The following is a 24,151-nucleotide window of genomic DNA, read 5'->3' as shown; positions in this document are numbered from 1 at the left end:
TGGTCTCTTCACAACAATCCACATAGCAGTTTTTAAACAAAACCAGAAAGATGACCTTGAAGGCACCGAGGAGGCCGGGCGCGTCCTTTCTGGTTGTCGTGTCTCTGCTTCCAGTCGTCCGCTTGGCCGGGTTCAGGCATCCCCATGCAAAATAGCATCTGGAGGCCAAAAATAACATATCTCCCCCCTTTCTTTAGGCAAGTTCTTCACCCTTGGCTGAGAGTTTTGCTGGTTTCTAGTGAAAGTAGGCACGGTGCGGTGCCGGGCTCAGTGTGCCCGGTGTGAGTGGGGCCCCCAGGTCGCTTCTTCATGGTGCAGAGCAGGGGGATGGGGTGGGGGAGGCACTTGTGAACCCCGGCTGCCCCTCTCAAAGGGGGTCAGGTGGATGGCGTGCCTTGTGTGTGGCCGAGGTCCACCCCTGTTTGAAATTGCTGTCAGCAAAGAGGATGCTGGTTTAGCTCTCTGGGAGCAGGGAGAGAGGCTCATTTTCATTAATTCATTCTCCTGTCCTGTCCTCCTCTGCCCGTTCTTTCCCTTCTTGAGTCCTGAGCCTGCGAGGTCACCTTCAGGTCCTAAGACACCTCGCACATGCTAATGAAAGTGGTGCTCAGGCCGGGGTGGTGTGCAGCTTGGGAGTGGCCCGTCCAGCTGACCACGGGTGGGCACCTTGGGACCTCACAGCCGGAGCAGCACTGAGCCCCCCCAGGTGTGTGACCCTCTGTGCCACCACCGGCTCAGTCCTTCCACAGGCTGTAGTGAGGACTCAGACACCACCACGGAGGCAATACAGATGTTTCCAGTCCCCACGATCCCCAGTCCCCGGTGAGCCCTGGCGGTGCCTGGGTGGCTGCCCTGCCTGCAGAGACAGTGGAAGCTGGGAGGAAGCGTGGAGCTCTGCCCCGGGCAGCGTCAGCCCTGCAGCACCAGTGGGAGACGTGGCCGGCGCATCGCTGGCTGCCCAGCATTCCTCGGACGTGTCTCGCCCGCCCAGGGCCCCCATGTTGTTGACACACGTCCCTCTGCCAGACGAGCCTGTCTCCTCTGGAAAACTCCTGCGCGGCCTGCAGAGGCTAGCAGCCTCCCAGCCTCCGTGCTCAGCCCTGGCTCACCCTGCACCCGTGTCTCCTCCAGCCCACACGGGCTCGCTTTCCCTGGCTTGGGGAGGGTTCCCAGGCCCAGTCAAGTGTGTGCTGAGAGGGGTGAGTCGGGCCTCGGGCTCATCATCAGTCGTGACCTACAGGCCCGCTCTTGGCAGCCTTCTCTCCCTCCCTCTGGGTCCTGGTTTTGTACTGTCTCTCCTGAAACATAGTTCGGAACTTTTCACACAGCTTGTCCCTGGCCTGCTCTCTGCCAGGCTCACATTCCTCCCCGACCAGTGCTGCCGGTTACAGGACCAGGACCAGGGTGAGGCGAGGGGGGTGCCCAGGGTACAGAATTGAAGGAAGCACACCTTCCCTCTGGGGGCCGTGCAAGTTCAGGGTCAGCTCTTGAGAGGGAGCCTCTCCTCGAACTGTGCGCACTGGGCTTGCTGACCTCACCTGGTCCCAGCCCCGAACCCGAAGTTGGACAGCGTCCTAGCCCTGGGCACCAGTCCAGGTGACTTTGAGCCAAAGCCACCTTTCCTCCCTGAATCTCAGTTCGCCTCTGTCACTGCCACCCCGGGTACTGAGGACTGCATTAGGTGATGTGTGTAACCTGCTCAGCCTGTTGCTTCACGCATGTTACATGCCGAATACATGTGTGTTGGGGATGTTATTATTATGACGCTGATACGAAGTGCATTAGGCACCAGCCGGCCCCTCTGTGAGCTCTGGGATGGCAGGGCCAGCCTTGGGCGCGTCATCCTCCCCGTTCACCCCTCTCGGGACCGTGCATGGTTCGGGACCATGCATGACACGTGACCGTGCGCACCTCCCCCCCGAGGCCAGGGTCCCGTGTTCTGAAGAGGGTGTGTTTTGTGTCTCTGCTGCAGGGATTGCTTACTTAGGAGGCGTGTGCAGCGCTAAGAGGAAATGTGTGCTCGCCGAAGACAATGGGCTCAATCTGGCCTTCACCATCGCCCACGAGCTGGGCCACAAGTAAGTAGCGGCCTCCCTGTTGTTCTGTCTGGCGTTGCCTTTCTGAATGCGGACCTTTGCCCTTAGTTCTCCAAACTCTACACGGGTGTGGTGGTGGGCCTGGGCCAGCGAGCCTGGGCCCCAGCCCTGCAGGAGACCCGAGAGGCCACCGGACAAGCCGGCTCCGAGAGCTGAAACTCGAACTCGGTGCCCAGGTCTGCTCTGAAAGCTGACATGGGGGTGGCAAGAGGTTTCTCCCAGAGTCTTCTAGTCACGTTTCCTTTCCTGGCTCCCAACCTCTCTTCCACACAATGGGATTTATCTGTCTTCCTCCCGTCAACTTCCTTTTTTCCCAGCCAGTTGCAACGTCTACATTTCTGAAGGTAGAATGTCAGCATCTTAGCCTTAAAGGGCTAACAGCGACTGCCTCTCTGCTTGTGGCAGTTCTTCCCGTCAGGAGGAACTAACCCAGACCCTTGGAGCCCAGAGGGGGAGGCTCGGATGAGAAAACAGAAGGTCAGAGGGGTCGAGCGCCTGGCCCAAGGCTGAGGTCACCGGCAGGAAGTCCCAGGGGCGCGAAGTCAGCTGACTCTCCCACTGCAGCCCAAGGGTGGGCTCTGTCTCCTGGAGCAGCTGTCTGTTTTACGTTTCTCGCAGGGGAAATTCAGACCCAACGGCCGATGAACTTAAAAAATACACAGATCGAGGAGGCCAGAGCATGTAAAACAATGGGAAAGTTAATTTTGGTTTGAACAGAGCAAAAGTGAATGTAAATCTACTTCTTGGGGGGAAATCTAGTTCTTAGGGGCCACCAGGGCACAGAACTGAGTCTAATTCATCACATCTATCTGTCTATCTATCTATCTATATACCCATATATATCCATATATATAAATATATATCCATATATACACATATATATATACACATACATATGTGTGTGTATATGTACACACGCACACACATGTATATGCGGTAAAGGTTTTCTATTGACCTACATAGTAAGATGCTTGGGACTGGAAATGGAAACTCTAGCTTCTGCAAGAGTGAAACCAGTGTGGAAGGACGAAAGAGTTTTCCTTCCGTATTAGCCACATCTATAGCTTTATTTACTTACGTGTGGGGCTTGCTTTGGTTATCGGGTCCCCTTGTCATTTCTTTCCCTCCTGGAGGCAGGTTGGTACTTGACCTTGCCGGGCCTGCTGGTTACCGTGATGTGGGCACAGGAAGTAAAAGGAATCTCGGGCATATTTCCGGGGATTAAGGGGGGAAAGCGGGTCATGGGCCAAGAGAAAGAAGACGAGCTGTTGTCTCTCAGCGCACTTATTATTTCGTTTTGACGGAAATGTTTTTAAAAAGCGGTCCACGGCACTTTGCCCATACTCTCTTGCCTGTGCTACCAGAAAATATATTTTAAGTGAATTAGAATCAAATTAGTGTTCTCATCCCTGATTCGTTAAAAACAAGCCTGTCCCCAAGAGTGGTTGCCCAAAGCAAGGCACACATCCATACGGCGTTGGCAAACCCCTTCTTGCTGTCAAAAGATGCGCCCAGGGCGTCACAGTTCCCTGGAATTGACATCCTAATGGCTGTGAGCTCGCAGAGTTGTCAAAACATTTCCCAGCATGCATCTCGTCGGGGCCCTTTAACTACACCCATGCATGTGTTGTCCCCTGGCAGCATTCAGCACCAGGGCGCCGCAGGAGTGCTGTTTGCACCGCACGTGAGCTCCCACGGGCCGCATAGGGGCCTTTTCTCCGCAGAGGAGGGGAACACAGAGGGTCATTTTCTGCCTGGTGACCTGTGCCATTGTGCGGGATCAAAGCCTGGCGTCCAGGCCCAGGAGGTCTGCAAGGATGAATGGTTGGATTCAGTCGGACCGTAGTCGCCTGTAGCTACGGTCTGTTTAGAATTTCTTTGAGGACCCTTTATAGCTTGCTATTGAACGCTAATTACCTACAAAAAACAAACACCTTATTGTTAATCAAAGCCAATAAACCCCCTCCAGCACTTGGCCCTGCCTCTGGGGGGGTGATTACAGTTTTCCCAGGGCAGTCTTGTCTCTGACGGAATCCGGGAGCCTGGGGAAGGGGAGCCCCCAAGGATGAAGTCACACATTCTCTCTGTCCCCGCGGCTCTCTGCTCCGTGGGCTCTCAGATCAGCCGCCAAGGCTGTGTGGGGGCTTGAAACGGAGACCAACCGCCACGGCCCGGGAAGCCCCTGGCCAGGCTGCTTCCCAGACACGAAACCTGGCAGCTGTTCCGCGTTTTGGCGTGGCGAGCAATAGTTAGCTCCGTGTTCCTGAAGTACGTACATGGGACCTAAGATAGGACGAGGTGGTATGGTCAGGGGACCTGAGACGCCGGTCCATGCCTGCCAAGAAAACTGCGTGGTGCGAGTTTTAGAAAATGGAAAAGGGTATCCCTTTGTGTGCCCGTAGAAAGTCCCCAGGGGCCCACCCGCTGGTCCCGAACCATTTAACACTGATGAAGGGCCACGTCTCTTCGAAGGCTGGGTGTGCGTGCCTTTGCACGTGGGCACGGCCCTTCTGTTACTTTCCCCGTGTTTCTCGTGTGAGGATCAGGCCGTGCAGTCGCCCTCAGAGCCAGACGTCAGGAGAAGAATTCCCACTCCGTGTGAGGGACACATCGCATTACTCAGACAATGGGAGCTGCGTAAGTGCACCATATTTCCCTTCCACTTTGGCTGTCAGGAAACACCCAGCGAGGTCTCGGGTTCCTGTTCCACGGTTGACTCGGCGGAGTCCTGGAGTGCTCTTTCTACTGTCTCTCGGTATGCATGGTTTGGCTTAGATATCGCAGTTCCAAACTCACGTCCTTGGGACTGTACGCTGGCTCCCATCCAGTCCGAGATCCCGTCGGTTCTAAGCGGTAAGTTCAAAGCAAAGGGCTCGTCTGGGTCGGGTCAGGGATGCCCCACAGGATGGGAGGCGGTAACGCACCTGTTTCCTGAGCGTGTGCCGTGTGAGCTGCTGGGGCCGATGCTGTCAAATCCGTCCTCTCAGGGAGGTGTTGTATTTAGCCTTCGCTTTCTAGGTGAGGAGGCTAGTCTCGCTCTTTTAAACAGTTTCCACTCTACCTAAAACGATTTGGAACCACTTAGATGGTGATAAACCCAGGCAACAGGGCTGTTAAAATAAGGACCCAAATGACAAGAGATAGGTAATAAGGAAGAGAGCTTGTTATGTATTCCCAGACCATGGTATTAACACTTATAATTTGCAGCCTGTCACAGCAGAAAGGATAGTACATGGCATGGTGCAGCTGGCAGAAGAAAGCCAGTGTGTCATCAGGAAGGGTTTCTAGGAAACATGAGTTTGTAGGTGAGACTGACAGCCTTCCGACGATTGACAGCCTTCTGATGATTGACAGCTGTCTGACAATTACCCTTCTTTAAAGCAAGGCTGAGGATACTGGAGCCCCAGCTTTAGACAGCACTGAAGGATGTGCAGTTCCTGGGGGGGGAGTCGAGGGTGGGGACCTGGGAGGGGACCTGGAGGGGCTACATTGTGTTTCTGCCTGGAGGAGGAGTGGGCTCTGGGCTGCAGCCGTCTGGCAAGGGTGTCCATGGCCTTGGTTGCTGTCTTGCCCCTGAGAGACTGCTAGACAGGCAGCTCCACTTCACTTTGGGTTGCCTAGTGGGTGGAAATGTGGCCATGTGTGCGTTTAGGGAGGCAGCTGTCCCCCTGTCTTGTCATGATAGCCCAACCGGAAGCCCAGGTGCTCTACCCCACGCCCTGCTGTGCCTTTATTCACCCTCGGGGACCTTGACCGAGGGGCAGCTCCCGGGCCTGAGAAGATGGCTGTGGTGGCCTTCCTGCTTTCAAGGCTCAACAGATGGGTCATGGGGAAAACTGTCCCCTGAGGAAGTGAGAAGCTCAGGTCCACTCCCACTGCCCCCAAGAAAAGGCAAAAACCAAATCCAGCTGCACCCTCACCAAGCAGGAGGGTGGGGGTTGTAGTGACGTCCGTGAAATGTTCAAATGACTGGGTGTAGTACATCTGTTAGAATTTTGGGATATATTGTTTGCTGGGATTTGGAAGCCTCGGTGTCAGAGGGGAGGAAGTTAGTGGTTCTACAACATCCTGGTTAGAACGCCTTTGCTGGGGGCGAGGGACAGGGGGCGGCGGGGGGCGGGAAGTCAGTCAGATAGGGTGTGATTAAGGCCGCAGAGTCCCTGGGTTGGCAGGAGCCCTCCTGGTGCCAGCAGAGCAAAGAACTGACTCTCAACTGGACGTCGGGGGTCCAGAGACACCCCGAGACACCCCAAGCGCCAGGCACGAGTGTGCTTCTCAATCAGGCAAGTCGGAGAGCTCCCAGGAAATGCCGCAGTGCCGGGCTTTCTAGGAGGGATGGTGAGCTGGGGAGGCTACCCACTCAGAAACAGACAAAAAAGGGCATCTTTTTACGCGTAGAAACAAAGAGCCTTCCCTCCCTGGCGGAAAACGCAGCTCAGCTTCTGTTGGATTTAGGGAGCGCAGTCAGATGAGCCTCAGCCAGGTCGGTGCCTCTCCTGAGAGCCATTGCGAACCACGGGCCCTGCGACCCCAGGGAACCTCCAAAAGGGCCTCCACACGGGCCCGGGAGCCCTGCCCCGAATCTGGGCTCTCGCCCCCTTTACTTACTAGGGTGCATGTTTCCCCCACCTGCTTTTCCCCGGCTTTTTCCTGACTTCCTTCTGCCCTTCCTTGGGTCTTTCTTTCTGGAATTTACCTCTGCTCTGGTCGGTGGGCTCTGAGTGTGGCCTCTGAAACACTGCTCTCTGCAGGGAAGCTTTGTCGCTGACTTGAACATGGTGTGGGGGCAGCTGGGCACTGCTGTTCGAGAGGGGCGCCGGAGGCACGCCTCACCCTGGCTCCAGCGGATCACATGCTTGGTGGGGGTGGTGAGCTGAGAAGCGTTGTCCCAGGGATGCCCTGCAGCTGAGTGGCAGACCCACCGACAGGTGCCACCCCAGGGGCTTCCATGTTGATCTGTGGCCCCGCCTGCCTTCTTGCTTCGTCTCTTGCCCATCATCCCATCCCTCTGGGCCTCCCTCAGGTGGAGCCACTCACAGGCCTGGATCTGGCCCAGCTCTCCTGGGTCTAGATTCCCCCCCACCCTGTCACTCCGAATTCCAGCCCTTGGCCACCTACCTAAGGCCTCACCGACCAGCCACACTCATGGCTGGTGAGGCATGAGAAGAAACACACAGCCATTCTGGAAGTCGTCACCGCAGGCAGGCTTGGCCCTGTCACCTGTCATCTGACGTCTCCCAGGAGACCTCCGTGAGGGCACAGAACAAGGCGCAAAGTGCCCTGTCATGGGATGGATGTGCCAGTGGGAGGGAAGGAACAAAGGTCGAGAAGCAGGTGGGGCCCAAGGCGTCCCTCCGCTCACAAGAGGACCCGGGGACCCTAATGCCCAGAAACGGAGAGCAGGGCTGGGCTGGGCTTTTGACTCACAGATGTCCTCCCAGGGAGCTGCGTTTGGTGACACAGCAGCCATGTGTGTGCCGCAGACATGCAGAGAGTCGTGGGTGGACGTGGTGGCAGGTGTGTGTAGTGCACAGCTGGTTTCTCAGAGTCACACACGTGGGCACAGCCCCCTTGAACTGTGCCCCGCCCCAGTTTGGAAGCGCTGTTCTGGCTGGCATTACTGGGAGGACAGCGGAAGCCCAGGTGGGGCAGGGACTTTATCCTTCAGGGACAGAGGGCTTGTGGATGCTGCCACCTGCCCTGCAGTCACCAGTGGGATCCGCAGCCCCAGGCAGGTCCCACGAGGATGCTGTCAAAAGCTAACTCCTGGCACTCTGGATGTTTCCTACAAGAATGTGACACAGTGTGGGTGGGAGTTCAGGGCCAGGGACGTCAGAAGGATGTCCCAGTGACGTGTGCACGGGGACATGTTCGTCTGGAGTGCAGCCCAGAAAGCGTGGACCAAATTGTGGCTGATGGGCAGAGAGTGGACAAGTTTGGGGGAGGGGGAGGCGGTTCTGGGGGAAATGTTCTCATAACTGCAGTCCACCCAATTCAAAAGGAGAAGAATTGTCTTGGTCCCAGGGCAGAAAGTAGGGAAAGCCAGTATCCAGACGTGTGAAGAGGAGAACCGTTTGTCTGTGGTCCGTATGAAGAACGAGCCGGGGGAGATGCATGGAGAACGCAGGCCAGGTGTGAGTAGGTAGCTGCCGCTCCTGCCCGAACCCTTTGTCCGGTGCTCGGCTGGTAGGCACCGCACACCCATCAGACTGGACACCTTTATAAGGAGGGCACAGCGGAGAGGGGATTTCTGGAAATGGAAATGTTTAGAAATCCTGGGAGGAGGGTGCATTCTAGTTGGAATTAGGGCAGTTGCGGGTATCACAGACAGCTGGTGTTTCTTCCCCAGCAGGTGTGTGGGCAGGTGCGGGTGGCCCGGGTCTGGTTCCGGACCCAGCAGGTCCCATGCTGGATTTTCAGACGGTCTCCTCCCTGGGTCCCCGGGTCTTTCCCTCCGTTTTCACTCAGCCTCCACGGCCTTTACCAGCCAGGCTGCAGGGCGATTGGACACGCTAGAGGTGCTGAGGGTGCTCCGGTGTCTCGCTCGCCCAGGAGCGTGGAGCGATTCCAGAGTTCCATTTCCTCGGTGTGTGGCCCCCGGCTCAAAGTCTGTGTGTGAGCATCCTCAGAGCACAGCTGTCCTGTGGCCAGATTCCAGAACCCATTTCCTTTCGTCGTCTTTTTATTTTTATTTTTTTCATTTGCTGCTGAAAATTGCAGGCCCTTTCACACTGCTTTACAAGCCCGGTCCTGTCGGCCCCGCCTCCCGCCCCTGCCTCATGCTTCCTCCTTGGTGGCTGTGGAGGAGGCGCCTGGGGATCTGCAGGGCCTGCTTGCTCCCAGCACAGCTCTCTCCCCACCCCCCCCCATCACAAACTTCACAACAGGCCTTGCTCTTTCTTCCCCTTCTCCCCTCACCCCACACGCAAGCAAAAGCAGAATTTCCTGCTGCCCCTCCCAGGCCGGTGATTTCTGAGTGGGAGGTGCCGTGTCCAGAGCAGCAGACACCGTGTCACCCGTGGCCCTAGTTCACTGGCCTTTCTGCCCTAAGCAGGAATTTCTCACTGCCCGGAATTAACAGGAATGGCCGGGAATGTCTCAGGATTTCCTTTGGAGTCTTACCCGGGACGCGGAGTCAGGGGTGAGGCGAGGACATTTCTTCTGCTGGCCTGGCAAGCCCCGCGCCGCTGTCCTGAAGAGGACCTTGACCACAGCCTCCCCGGCTCCGCCCAGGCCGGGCGACTGCCAGCACGGGGACAGCCACTCCGAGCTCTTCCGCAGGCAGGCGGCTGTGGTGCCACCGGCATCCTGGGCAGCCGGGCTGAGGTGCTAGTGGGGCACTCGTTCTCTGATGGGAAACCCGGGCGGGTCTGGGGCGTCCGCCACCTCCAGAGCTTCCTCACTGTCATGACAAAGGTCACGAAACCAAGCTGCTGTTTCATAACTCGGGCCGGGGAGTTACCTGCATCCAATCGTCAGGTGGATTGCCGTCCTGACCCACAGCGAGCCAGGTGGGCCAAGATGGCCTTGGGAGAGACGGGACGCAGGCTGAGGTGGGCTGCAGAACCACACTCTGAAATCCCTTTAGAACCTGCCTTGCTTTTCAGGACGTTCGGGAAGTAGCTGGGAGCCCGTTTTCTCAGGAGCTCTTCCCCCTTCCCGTGGCTCTAAGCAGCCGGGAGGAGACTCAGACCGGAGCCCCAGGCCGTGGTGCAGGGTCCTTTACACAAGTGAGCCACGCTTGGGCCCGGGCCGAGCCCTTCCCATGCGGCTCTGCTGGGAACAGGATTTGCTTATCTGTACTTGGGCTTACTCAGTGCTCTGTTACGGTCTGAATGTGTGTGTCCCCTCTAAATTCATAGGTTTGTGACAGTATTTAAAGCCGGGTCATTGGACGTGATTAGCTGATGGGGGGACCTCATCAATAGGATTAGTGCTTTTAGAAGAGACAGGAGAGCTAGCACTGTGAGAAGTTCGTCTCTCTGACTCAGAAGCCAGTCTGTTGATGGTGTTTTATAATAGCCGCCTGAGCCGGCTAAGACACGTCCCCATTCTCTCAAGGTATTTGATTTCCTGCCTGAGATCCTTGTTTGTCTACTGCCCACTGCTGAGGGGAAATTTTATGTATTTATTTATTAAAAGATTGTATTTGTTTTTAGAAAGAGGGAGGGAAACATCAATGTGTGGTTGCCTCTCATGCGCCCCCTACTGGGGACCTGGCCCATGTGCCCTGACTGGGAATCAAACCCACAACCCCTTGGTTCGAAGGCTGGCACTCGATCCACTGAGCCACACCAGCCAGGGCTCATGGGAAATTTTAAACCAAAAGCCCAAGGATGGCTGCAAGTTCTCTGAGACCCTGGGTAGTTTACCACTGGTCGGTGGCCCATCTGAGGGAGGAGCCCTCCTCATCCTCATCCTCATTCTCATCCATTCTCAGGCACAGAGGGCGTGCTCTCGCATTGCACGGAGGTGGTGGCGCTGCCAGGCAGCAGCAGCAGACAGAACCAGCACAGAGGCTCGAGGGGGCTGGAGGGGCTGCCAACTCAGACACTGGTCCTGACACCAGAACAGGCACTATTGTGGCCAAGGACCCTGGTGAGGTTCTTGGCCTTAGACAAATAAAATAAAATAATAGACGAATACAGAACAAGGTGGGGTTATCATTTTCTTGGCAAGTCATGGGCCACGTGACAAAGACGTTACCCTGCTAATCAGAACCACGTGTCTGTGGCGATGAGGAGGGGCAGGTGCTAAGGAAATCTGGCGGTTCCCTGGTGCTCACGTACGACGAGCATCAGGAGCAGAGAGAGAGGAGGGGGTGGGCTGGTCGGCTCTGAGCTGAGCCAGGAAGAAGCGCGGCGGCCTTGTCCAGGTCCCTGGAGGTGCTGGCGCTGTGGGGCAGGGTAGGCAGCCCACGGGAGACGTGGGGCTCTGTGATGCTGGGTTGCGGGTTTGGTCGTCAGTCAAGGCACATGTGAGAGGCAACTAACTGGTCGATGTTTCTCTCTGACATCAATGTTTCTCTCCCTCTCTTTCTCCCTCCTTTCCCTTCTCTCAAAAAATAAATAAATCTTTAAAAAAAATAGACAGACCCCACTCTAGTCTAAACGTTTAACTCAGTGCATCATACGATCTGCTACGCTTTCTGGCTGCGCTCCAGAGTGTCGACTGGCGCCTACTGACAAAGCTGGTGGAGAGCACGCTGGCCAGCCAGAATTCCGTTTGGCTGGGACACGGGGCTTTTCCGTGTAGGACCTGGGAGGAAGTGGCCGGAAACCAAAACACTGAACAGAAACGTGAAATGCTCCCTAAAGCCCCGGAAGCAGCGGTCTTGGCTGCTCCGGAAGGGCCGACTGAGCTCCTTGGCAAAAGCTTTAAAACGTGGGCATTTCTTCCTTGCCTCTCTTCACCTCCAATCAGGTTTTCTTTCCAGTTTGAGGCAAAAGCTGATATGTGAGGGACTGTGCTCTCCTTAAGGGTAGCTTGTCCCCACCTGCCTTTCCAGGGACCTACCTGTCTGGGTACAGCCCATTCTGTGGCTACCCTGTCAGCAGGTCACCTTCTCGGTTGACTTTTGGATCCGACTCAATGGGAATCATTTTTCCTTCTACCTTGGACGTAATGTTGCCCGGGGTCTAGAAGACCAGTGCAGCGCCCAAGTGCTGTGTGGCACCTGCTGGAATCTGAGGGCCTGGAAGGACCCCAGTCACTTCCTGCTGCCACATGAATTGGCTCCTATGTCCCGAGAAGCTGCTCCGCCCAAGGGGCTTGAGTGCGGACTGCCTGGCCTTGGTCTGCAGTAGTTCTCTGGTCCTGGTAGTGCATATTGCAACTCTGATAAAGGCTGGAAAAATTAATTTCCTCCTAGGACCCTAAAAGAGGACAGCCTTGGCTGCTCGAAACATATTCAAATGCCGGTGGCATTGACAAAGATGAATCTGTGTTAGGGCTGGAGGGCGAGGAAGGGAAAGACGATGTATGACAGTTTGCACAGCAGCAGGCCTGGGGGTGGCAGGGCACCATGTATATACACCGAGCGAGAATCAGTGCTGGGGGACAGGAGGAGGGCTGAGCACCAAGTGACAGAAAATGACCAGAGTGTGGACACAAGCCCTGGGGTATAGCGTTTTCTTCCTGCCCTGGGTGTTCTTCCCAGCATCCCCTGCAGGTCAGGTCCGGCTCGGTGCCTCGGTCTCCTTTTATGCCGAAGGACTACAGCGATGGTTCTTTTCTCTAAAGAATCAGGGTTTTCCCAAGGAAAAACGTGTGTGTGTGTGTGTGTGTGTGTGTAACGCAGGAGGCCTCCGCTGCCTTCCATGCAGCGAACTCACCCCGGCAGCCCACCTGCAGGGACAGCCTTTGGTCCTGGGAGGGGCCGAAGATGGGGAGGGCCAGCCATGCCTTTGGCAACTCCCAGTTCAGGCCAGTTAGTCTCCTCTCTGCCAAATGACACACCAACCTCCTCTGCAAACACCAGTTAGGAGCAGACATTTCAGTCAAGGCCAATTTCAAAATTATTTTTTAAAAAGAAACACAGATAGCAAGGCACTTGGTCCCATGGATATTTTTTTTTTCTCCCAATGTTCAAGCGTCCTGCCAAACTGGGTCGCATGTGGCTAGGAGTGGGGGAGAGGGGAGGGCTGGTGGGCAGCCGCTGCTCTTGGCTTTGGCTTTGGCTTTGGCTTTGGAGACCCTGACACAAGAAGATTCCTCTTCTCTGCTGGAACCACGACACCAGGAGGCTTTCTGCCTGGCACACCTTTTCTTCTGACACCTCAGACGGGATTCTGCAGGGTGGGGGAACCTCTCTTCCTGTTTTAATAACCTCTTATCAACTCCAAAGGCTGCTGTGAGGAAAAATATCAATTATCGCTTAGGCAATACTTTTTGGCATGGCTTAAAACCGCATTCCGCCCTCCTAACGTGATTGCCGCCCTGAGCCAGAATTCTCAGAGGGTTGGAGGATGCGTCTTGCGCACACAGTCATTAAGGCGGCCAGGGGAATGTATTTTCAGCCTGTAAATTGAGTGCCAGTTAGGCAGTAGTGATTACTGCAAAGAAGCCTATAATTTATACCAGGGGAAGTGAAGATTTCAGTGAAAGATAAAAAGGATTGCTTAAGAAGAGACTCAAAGAAATAAATAGGAGGAAAAAGAAAGAGCAGAAACAAAGCCACCCAGCGTCTTCATTGTGTGGAAATTTCAAAGCCGAACCCTTGCTGTGGGACAAATAGTCTATATATGTACAGTCCTTCACAGGGTGTCACACAAGCTAGCGTTTAATCGTTTAGCCTTAGGGGTGGTTACTATTTCTGAAATTCGCCTGTTCCTTAGACTTTTCACCAGGGTCGAGTTTGTCGACGAGGCATGTGGCCTCCGACTTTGCGTGTGCCCAGAACCTGCTACCCCCAGGAGCGCCTTCCCTGGACTCGCCCCCAAATTGGGAATCTGGGTGCAAACAACAGTCAGAACTCTGACTTGGAGCAAGAAGTGACTGAACTTCTGCTGCTTGGCTGCGGAGCCTGATGAGAACTCCTGGTGTTTGTCATCAACTTGGACTTGAAATTTGTGGGCAGAGGAGAGAAGAGGAAAAGGGGACAAGTGAGGGCTCTTGAATATTTGAGCTCTGTCTGTCCTGGAAGCCATAGGAGGGTCCCCCTCGGCTCAGAGGAAGGAGCTGTGACACTGGTATTTGTTTGAGGCACCGGGGCCCTGGAGGTGCACCAGGCTCACCAAGGCGGGGGGCCCCTGTGGAACCCAACCCCTCCCCAAGCAAGTCTGATGTACTTGGTCTGAGGTGGGCCCAGTTCCCAGCCGATTTTTACCTGCAGCCAGGTGTACTTGTGTCGAACAAAAACCTAAAAGCCCAGAAGTGGTCCTGAAAGGAGGGACTTACCGAGCCGAACCCGAGGGGCACGGGCTTCTCGTGTGCGTTTGGATTTCCCGGGGAGCTTTAAAGAATCCGGATTTATCTTATAGGCATTTCATTTGTTTGGCGTGGTCTCTAAATATTTTGACAGTTGATTATTCATTTCTTTTATGTTTAAAGTAAGTGGCAGGATACTTCCTTCCCAGAGTGCAGGAAGCCCTGCGTTCAGTGCCCTGATAACATTAGCTTGTCCCTGGGGTCACTGTGAAAAGTGAACCTGAGACAAGATTCTCGACATCGCTGTTATGATGTTATTGTTGTTCTTTGTGTTAAAGATTTATTTTTTCATTGTATTTCTTTGGCAGTAGGAAAAGTTCCTTCAGTTTTCTCATAACTTTATAGTTGTAATGTTGCCGTGAAAATTCTGGAAACTAAAATTAGAATAGTGTGTAACTTTATTTGTCATTTAAAAAAAGAATCTAGATGCTTCAGTCACACCTCATGCCAATGAAATCAGAACCTCCGGTGGTGAGAGCCAGGCACCAGAGGTTTCTAGAACTCTCCAGGAGACTGCACTGTGTGGTTATGTTTGAGAACCAGTGCTTAACAGAAAATTGGACTGTGTCCAGTTAAGATTCTAGAATTTGCCTTTGTAATGCTGCCCTATCTCCCTAGTGTCGAGTTCCATTAGGCGGGACATAACCTGCCCAGAGCCAGAAGCCGTGACAGAGCCCCCATTGTTCCTGGGGGAAGGTGTGACTGCCTGCTTTGGATGGGCTGTGTGCTCAGCAGAAAGGGTTAACAGGATGCTCTCCGACCCCCCACCTGGCCACCGAGACCACAGACCCGAGGGGGTAAATTTTGTTGGAGAATGTTGTTCAGCCTTCTCCATTAGAGTGTGAACACCGATCAGCGCCTCCTGCGTGGGCAGGCCGGTGGGCCTGGGGGAGGGGTCTGGGCTGTGGACAAGGACAAGCCCCGCCCCCCAGAGAAGCAGCCTGGGGCTTGGGAGATCTGGCAGGAGGGGGCCCTCTCAGCCACTGAGGGTTGAGGCTGCTGCAGGGGAGGAAGTGACCTGCCTGCAGAGCATTTCAGGTGGTGGGGTCTAACAACAGGGCTGCCCAGGTTGGGGCTGGTGACCGGAGGGAGCACAGGACCCAGAGCGTGAGGTGTTTCGGGAATGGCTGTGCAAGGGGCTGCCCTGGGTTCGGGGGCTGACATCCCGGGGGCAACGCCCCTCTTGGGCCTGGTCAGTGGCTTGCATTTCAGAAAGACAGGACGTAGGATGGGGTCCAAAGGCCACCCCCCACCCCCCCCAGCCCACCTCCCCTCAGCCCCCTGGGCAAGTTGGAAGGGGCGGAGCGTAGATAATTAGGCCATAAAGCCATCCCGGTCTGTGGTTTTTAAGGAAAGGAAGGGGCTGCTGGTCATTAGGGGCAGGAAGTAGCCTGTCCTTAAGGTTTCTGCTGCCGGAGCTTCCTGTGCCCTTTGATGTCCCTGAGGGGTCTTTGAACTTTGAAGCAGCAGGTTCTCTCTTAGGTGGGCTCCCTCCTGCAGGTTGGCTCCTGCCCGCTCTGCAGGCCTTTGAAGGGGAGGGAGGTGCTGGGGGCTGCCCTCCGAACCCATTAAAACAGCTGCTCCAGGAAGAATTGGCGGCCATATTGCCTCTGGGGGGCCTTTGGAAACCGCCCCGTGTCTCCCCACATGAGCCCTTTATTTGGTACGGCCCGAACTGAAAGGACTCCTGCTGGAACCTGACAGACCGATGACATCCTATGGGAAAAAGTAACGTCCTCAAAATACCTGAGATGATTTCGGAAGAAGCACACACCCCTACACACAAAGGCTGAGGAAGGGAAGCCAGGCCTGTTCCTTCCATGAATTCCTCCTCCCTCATCAGAGGCAGTTTTTTTCTTAACCCCCTGCAGCCTTTCCATCTGAATCAGCATGGTCCCCTCCACCGTCCACACTCACCTTGGGGGGCCGTGTCCTGATGCCACCTGTGTAGCCATCGGTCTGAATTTCTTTGGGACTTCTGCCCAGAACGAGCTTCAGATGCCTCCTTGCCCCATAGAATGTTTTCCCAGGTCAGAGATTAACAGCTTTGTGGAATTTTTTTTTAGTAGCGGTTTTCTATACCATCTGACTCCAAGTCTGTCCAAGTAACAACATGCACGCAGGGGCTCTGGACGGACGCATCGGGTGTGCCACACAGTGAGGGCTTTGGAGGAAGGAGGCGAGGAGCCTCCTAAGCAGCTGCCCCTTGTTTGCGCTCGTTTATGGGGCGACCTCCCCAGCATGACCTCACTCGTGCTAATGAGACAGTGGGAGGAAGGCCCTCACACACAGCGTCTGTCCTGTGCCCTAGTGGCACCTGCCCTTTCGTAGGATATCTGCCCACTTCCCTCATCGGCTTCGGGTACATCTGAGGGCCGCTGAGCTTGCAGCGGATGGGGGGGTGGGTAGTGCACCTGCACTTGGGTATGAGCTTGGACGCAGCGAGGCCCTCATCCCTCCACAGCCACCACCTGCCAGGCTTCTCAGTATCTGAAACCCTTCCCGGCGCTCCTTCAGTGCGGCAACTCCGTGAAAGCAGAGGCCTGGCCTGTGCCCGCAGCTGGGGTGGGGTCTGGTCGCAGGAGGTGTTTGAGGCCCTTGTTGAATGAATGAGCAAATGAATGAGTATAGCTGACCCTGTAATAACACTGGTTTGAAACCCCTAGACCTACTTAAACACACAGACTTTTTTAAGTATGTGATATTGAAAATGTTTTGGGGTATTTGTGACAACTTGAAAAACTCAAAGATGAACCTTGTGATTTTCTTCCTAACATTTTCTTTTCCTTAGTTTATTTTTTTAAGATTTTTTTTGTTAAGATTTTATTTATTTATTGCCGGAGGGGCGGAAGGGAGGGAGAAAGAGAGGGAGGGAAGCATCCATGTGTGGTTGCCTCTCATGCGCCCCCTACTGGGGACCTGGCCCAAAACCCAGGCTTGTGACCTGACTGGGAATTGAACCCCAGATCCTTTGCTTTGCGGGCTGGCATTCAATCCACTGAGGCACACCAGCCAGCGCCCCCTAGCTTACTTTATTGCAAGAATACAGCATATAATATATATACGGGATATGTATTAATCGACTGTTTATGTTATTGGTAAGGCTTCCGGTCAACAGTAGGCTGTTAGTAGTTAAACTTGAGGGGAGTCAAAGTCATATGCAGGTTTTGGATTGCATGGGAGTCAGGGCCCCATATGCACTGTCAGGGCCTAATGCCTGTACTGCTCCCGGGCCGCCTGTGGTGTTGTCCCCAGTAGGTTCAGAGGAGTGGCGTTGCTCCCCTGAGAGGCAGAGCCGAATTGTCACCGGGTTGGCCTGACCGCCAGGCCAGGACTCGCAAACATAGCACTCTGAGTCTGCGTGAGACGGGGAATTTCGTATTATCTTCCTTGACTGTTTACACATCTTCATCAAAACAGGCAGAAAATCAAAGACTGGCTGGGCCAGGGAGCCAGCTGCCGAGTGTGCACGTGTCCAAGCTGAGTGGGGCCCGGTGGAGACGGGCGCAGGAAGGAAGAAGCCTCCGCAGTGAGAGGCGCAGGGCCGGCCGGGGTCAGCGTGGCCGGGAAACACGATTCAGAGATGAGGCAGGCTGGGGGCAAGGAAGCTCACCTGCTGGGTGACCTTAAGGAAATCACTCCAGCTGTGCAGCCCCCACAGGTGCCCATCAAGGAAGAGGGACATGCTCTGGCCGGGTAGCTCAGCTGGTTAGAGTGTCATCCTGGTGGACCAAGGTTGTAGGTTCGATTCCCGGTCAGAGCACATGCAAGAAGCAACCAATGAGAGCATCAGTAAGTGGAACAACAGATCTCTCTCTCTCTCTCTCTTTGCCCCCCACCATCCCGCTCCTCTTCTTTCGACCCTCTAAAATCACTAAATAAAAATACAAAAAACAAAAAAGAAGGAATATGATGACTGCCCCTTTCCATGTTCCATCCGGAGGCCCTACAGTGGTAACATCAGTGAGAACGTTCCTGCGGTAACAGCACAAAGGTGTTGTGTCCTGTGTGGACAGGTCCTGAAGGAAGGACAGTAGCTGAAAGTGCTTCATCAGAATTGTCTTTGAGGGCCCCTTAGGGAGACAGGGCCACCTTGGGCCTCCCCTGCCCCCAACTGCTCCCTGAAGCCGTACCACCCATTCTTCCCACCACTGTTGGAACCAGCGGCCGCTTCTTTGTTCAAACACCCAACAAAACACGAACTCCACAGAGGTCAAGGACACACCCCGTGTGCCTGTGTTGTGTGAACAGCGTGTATCATGAAACATAGAATCACCTCTGCATGACACCGTGCTCACCAGCAGAGCCCCGAGACCCCCACAGAGGGGCTTTGTCACACCCAGACACGCTCACGGACCAGAGCAAGGGACAGAATCGCCCGTGCTTTCTTTTTACTCTCTTTCTCAACACAGTTAATGTAATTGTTGTTGAAAGCCCTTTTGACGTGAATTTCCTCTCCGTGCGTGTATATGTATATATGTAGGTACACGTGTTCATTCATTCATTCGTCATTTTCTTGTGCAACAACAAAAACACCTCTGGGGGGATGGAATTTTGATGCTGCTGTTGCCAGTTAGTTTTGTTCTCTATAAACGGGGCCACCGATGACCTTGGCATTTAACCCTGGTCTTCAGCCTGGACAAACAAGGGCCGCCTGTCACCCCTGGTGACTCGGAACCCTGGTCGGTGACCTTCCTGAGCAGCTGAACACTGAGGGCCCTGTCTGGTTTTCGGCAAAGAGGCAATGACAGCAGAGAATTTCCCTTGCAGGGCAAAGCTGGGGTGTTAATGATCACAGGTTAGTTAACAGTAACTAATACAGACCTGCCTACCATTTCCCAGATGGCCACGGGCCGACCCCCGCAGTGGGGGAGCAACCCTCAGGGAGCCGGTTCCCTGGGTTCTTCACCCCACCCCAAACGTCCCCATCACAAGCTCAGCCACGGCTACTTGGAGGAGAGGGGGCCTGATGCGTATCCCCGACATCAAAACCCCAAAGCCCCTGAAAGATGGCCAGGCAGGCCAGAGCCCAGTAAAAGGGCGCTTCTGAAATGGCAGACGTCCCGAGCCTCTGCCACGCAGGACTTGCGGTGAAGCAGAGAAGGGGCCGAGCATTGTGGGACCCTCTCAGAGCTCCCCGCATGGTCTGCGCGTTGGACTTCCCAAAGCAAACACAGAAGCTACGTGTTGCTTGTTTCAAGGTCCAGTCAGCTCAGGCCCTTAGGTTGTGACTGTGTCTGATGACCCTGGGCCACAGGTGACAGGAGGCTGGCCCGTGTCCTTCCTGCCACAGTCACTTAAAATCACTGCGTGCGTTCCACACCACTTGTTTTTGCCAAGCAGCACGTTGCCAGAGGTAATAGATGCCCTGGGACCTAAACCTGCAATAGGAGGCATTTTTCAGTCAGGTAGTCCTTCATTTAAACTAAAAATAGCCTAAAGCGTTGTTTACGGGAACCTCAAATACCAAGGCTGCCTGCCCCGATGCGGGGTCATCCAACTGCGAGTGGATGAGGCAGTGAGGGAGCTTTGGGACATTCTAAACCAGCTCCCGTGTGATCTGCAGGAGAGAAAGCCACGGCTCCCGCTCTCCGCCGAGCTCGCCGACCGCAATGTTCCTTAGGGAAGACTTCAGGGGGCCAACAGAGGGAAATTCTGCCATAACACTCCACATCGGCGTACGGTGGTCGATGGTGCAGTCAGCTCTTCTGAGCAATGTTTGAAACGGAGTTTGTCTCCGGAGAGGTCAGCTTCCCTGGCCAGCGGGGTCTGACTGTGTGGGTAAGGGGACCTCTTTCAATTTCAGAGCCAGCCTGACCGCCGCAGAAAACTCAGAAGCGGCCGTGGTGCCAGGGCTCAGATCTCCTTGCACTGTGGCTTCCCAAAACAATGTCCTTGTTTGTAGATCCTGTCCAGTGGCCACTCGGGAGACGGTTGGTTGTGACGGCGGTAAGCCAGAAGAACAGTTGACTCCTGTTCATTCTTGGAGAATTGGATTCTCCAAGGTTGTCCACAGGTAGCTGGCCTGGTCCCCGGGCTCTGCCGACGCCTTGTTGTCAGAATGGGACAGAGTGGCTTTTTGTCAGGAGTCATTTTTCTTCCGTAACGTCTACGTGTTTAGTTCAGTAAAACCCATCACCATTTTCAGAGTGACCCATGTGAGACCCCTCTTGCTGGTTTGAGCTACAGATATCAAATCAAACCCTAAATCAAATTTAAGGTGGCTTTGTATACACCCTCTGCTAAATGCAATTAAAAGCCCGTTAGCTTCTTCCTGAAAAGTGAACAAAGATAGGACAGACCGGTGAACGGATGGCTGATTGTAGATACAGATAGATAAGAAGCAGGAAAAAAAAGTAAGAAGCTGAGTAATGGCCTGGGAAATGACTCCTCTTACAAAGCAAAGTAACTATTGGAGACGCATCTCAGTCGTTCCTCTTGGTCAGATTTAGCTGCTGGTTCCTCAGTCCTTCACTTCACTATGGTTGGGTGGACACCGGGCTTCCAGGCAGGAGGACAGCAATGAGGGTGACCAGAGGCGGCCTGCTCTGCTCTGCTGAGCAGGCAGCCACGGTCCTGGACCCACATGCCGTTAGGGGTGTGGCTTGTCTAACTTGGGGGCTCTTTGCCCAGCACGAAGCAGAAACCCACCCAATACGAATTTACAGTGTGCTTGAGTCACAACAGCCACTGGTGGGGACCCCAGAGTAGGAGGCTGCCGGAGGGAGCCTGGTGAAGTTGAAGGAGCTCGTGGGAAACCCAGAGGGAAGCTGGGGAGACGGGTCTGGACCGAGGTGCTCCTCAGGAAAGCCCTTTGTGACACGGTCAAGTGACTGGTGACCAAAAAAATCGGTTCAATTAGGGAAACATAAAGAAAGTATACATAGATGCCTTAAACATTATTTTTAAATTTATACCATGAAAAATGTTGGGTTTTCTTTTTTTTTTTTTTTTAAGATTTAATTTATTTATCTTTAGAGGGGAAGGGAAGGAGAGAGGGAGAGAAACATCAATGTGTGGTTGCCTCTTGTGTGTCCTCTGCTGGGAACTGGCCTACAACCCAGGCATGTGCCCTGACTGGGAATCGAACCACGATCGTGTGGTTCGCAGGCCTTTGCTCAATCCACTGAGCTACACCAGCCAGGGCATGGTTTTTCTTTTTTCACCAGTTTTGTGATGGCAGGTGAAAGCCTTTCCTTGGAGGGTGGGCGCATCTGCCCTTTGGACTCCTTGTCACTGTCCATCACCCAGGGACCAGAACTCCGTGACAGTGTGTTTGAGTCCCTGTGTGGCTGTCTTTTATTTTTAGATTGGGTAGAAGATAAGAGACCCTTGTGACGCAGTCTGGGGAAGATATTTATTTTTGGTTTTTGTTTTTAAAGATTCTATTTTTAGAGAGGAAGGGAGGGAGGGAGAAAGGGAGAGAAACATTGGCCCTTTTTCACCAGTGTCTTCTAGCCTGTGATGTGGCACTGGAGAAACATTTAATAACTACTTTGGAATGAATGAAAGCACATTTCCCCCCAACCGTACTGTGGACACAGAATGGGCATCCTCGTGCTTGTTGAGGTTCTCCCCTTAGAATCTCAGGCTGTCCGACCTCCTGTGTCCTGTGACACGGTTTACCCAGGGACAGCGTGCGTGCAGTCAGATCATTGGTCAGCATAGGGTGCGTGCTCACTCATGCCTTTCCATACAGGCGTCCTGGTGTGTGTGAGGTACCTTCGGGCAGGGAAGGCGACAGGTATGATCTCGGTGGACCCAGGCATAACGGTGTGAAAGACTAGGAAGCCCCATTTTTCCTCCGTTTGACCATCTGTACCCCAACATTCTCTAAGAGTTTTGGATGGCTCCTACCAGCCCTTCCCACAGCAACCTCTCTTCAAGGCTACAAAACGTTTAGATCATTAACGGGGTAGGTGGGGGCATTAGTGCCAAAAAGCAGGCCTCGTCATCAGAAACTATAGTATCCCCATGAACACAATCTCTTCGTTCGTTTGTCATTTAGCAAACGGTATGAGTGCTTTTTGGCTCTACATTCATTCATTCTACAAGCAACTCATCACCCTCTTTACTTCCCTGTGAGCTTGTGACTCCCGGTCGGCACTGGGAGAGCAGCAGGCGTGACCCTGTGTCACCTTCTGTATTTACGACCTGAGCTCAGGAGCCTGTAGCCTGAGTGTCGGTCGCTCTCTCCTCTTCCCTCCCCGGCAGCTTGGGGATGAACCACGACGATGACCACTCGTCCTGTGCCGGCAGGTCCCACATCATGTCGGGAGAGTGGGTGAAGGGCCGGAACCCCAGCGACCTCTCCTGGTCCTCCTGCAGTCGGGATGACCTTGAAAACTTCCTCAAGTAAGTCCTTGCGCCCTTCGACGCCTTGCGTGCCCCGGAGAGTGTAATGCTTCTGGGAGACACGGTAGTTGGGCCTCAGCAAGTGCGCGGAGGGGAGGGGAGTGTCTGTGTGAAGTCTTGGTGGGCCTACAGCTGGGCTCAGTGCAGTGTCTTCGGTTTCTACTTCCTCCCCCGCGGGCCTCCGGCGTGATGTGGGGCAGCCGGCGGGTTGTCATCGATGCTTGTCGGCCAGTCGAACTGTCGAGACAGTGAGCGTGTCCTGACCCCGGGTTTATTTCACTGCAGTGTCCTGTGAGTGGACACCTTAGCGGTACTGGTGGCTGCTGTAGGACAGACGTGTCCCGTGTCCCCCATGCTTGGGGATGTGCATTCACAGGGGAGCAGGATGGGTTGACCTCCCCGACACTCACTTCCCAGAATGTGTCTGTGCATTCTCTGGTTTCTGTGGGAGAACCGACCACCTGATTTCGGACCTTTGTCACACAGAGTCTGTGCCAGGTCCCCGTGTGGGTCCCTTAGTGTCAGGACCTCTGGGTCAGTTGACGGCAGACCTTGGTCACTTCCCCACTTGGTTGCATTCATCTGTACACCCCATGGGGATGGAAGCGCCTTTGTGGGCCTTGCTCACTGCAGAGCTTTATGGCCCAATGTCACGTTCAAGTACCCAGTGAGTTCCGGTGAGCCAGTAGAGACAGCACTCGGCTTCTGTCCTCATCCTGGGTCTTCTTTTGTGGTGAGACCTGGAGACAGGGAAATTCAGTGGTTCACGAGGCTTAAAAATGGACTCAATCGTTTTCGTAGAGTCTAGTTCCTGCTGAGTCCTCGACGCCACAGAATGTGCATGGACTGTTGTAGCCCCTTGACCTGGTTTCATTTCACACAGAGGGTCCAGGAAATAAAGCGGGGTGTGCTCATTTGTTCTCATACATGGTGCTGGTGCCACTGCCTTTGAGTGTGTGTGTGTGCCTGAGTCTGGGACAGGTGGCCCCAGTGTACTTAGGTGCATGCAACTCTTTTCTTTCCATTGTTTTTTAAAAAGGTTTCATTTATTTATTTTTAGAGAGAAGGGAAGGGAAAGGGAAAGAGAGGAAGAGAAACATCAATGGGTTAGTGGCCTCTTGAGCGCCCCCTACTGAGAACCTGGCCTGCAACCCGGGCATGTGTCCTGACTGGGAATTGAACCAGCGACCCTTTGATTCACACGTCCATGCTCAATCCACTGAGCCACACTGGCCAGGGCTACAGCTCTTTTTCTTCCAGAATCTTAGCAAGAGTCCAGCTTCTGTTTCCTCTACCATCCACCTTGTTTGCGAAATTAAAAAGCAAAAGCATTCAAATCATGAACCTCCTAATGTAGCTATAGCCTCGAAGCCCTGTTCAGTTTCTCGGAGATGCTCTCAGCATCTCCGAACATCTCCATCCCGGTTGCAACTCTGAAACCCTTTGCGGAGTGCACCCCTGGCCACCTCAGAGGGGTGCAGAGGTGTCGTCAGGTGGGACACCTGCTCCAGCCAGTTGCCACAGCCTTCCAGGCCCGCCCTCTGAGGGGATCTGCAGGGTTGGAAAAGAGCACGTTATTTTTACTTAAAATAAAGGACAACAACCCTAACTCCTAATAAAGGAAATGTTTTTTTACTCCTAGTAACTTTTGCTCAAAGCCATATTCTAAGGAAGTATCAGAGGAACCCATTACAAAAGTGCTTTCATCTAAGAGAGTGCTCAGACTCCCTGAGAAAAGTCCGAGAGCCTTGTGGGTGTTGCCCCCAGGCCCT

General features: G+C 54.2%; 1 protein-coding gene across 1 annotated transcript in view; it reads left to right on the top strand.

Annotated features, from left to right (window-relative positions):
- ADAMTS17 (ADAM metallopeptidase with thrombospondin type 1 motif 17) overlaps nt 1-24,151 on the top strand; it is a 187,667-nt gene that overhangs the window by 80,786 nt on the left and 82,730 nt on the right. The window contains exons 9-10 of the mRNA XM_037053739.1: nt 1,973-2,078; nt 22,239-22,379. Of these exons, the coding sequence (XP_036909634.1) occupies nt 1,973-2,078; nt 22,239-22,379 (247 nt within the window). The remainder of the gene's footprint in view (nt 1-1,972; nt 2,079-22,238; nt 22,380-24,151) is intronic.

Source organism: Sturnira hondurensis, unplaced genomic scaffold, assembly GCF_014824575.4.
Source record: "Sturnira hondurensis isolate 20B ecotype Veracruz unplaced genomic scaffold, ASM1482457v3 Scaffold0007865, whole genome shotgun sequence".
Lineage (NCBI taxonomy): Eukaryota > Metazoa > Chordata > Mammalia > Chiroptera > Phyllostomidae > Sturnira > Sturnira hondurensis.
The sequence above is the reverse complement of the archived record's forward strand: the minus strand, read 5'-3'. Positions and strand labels throughout refer to the sequence as shown.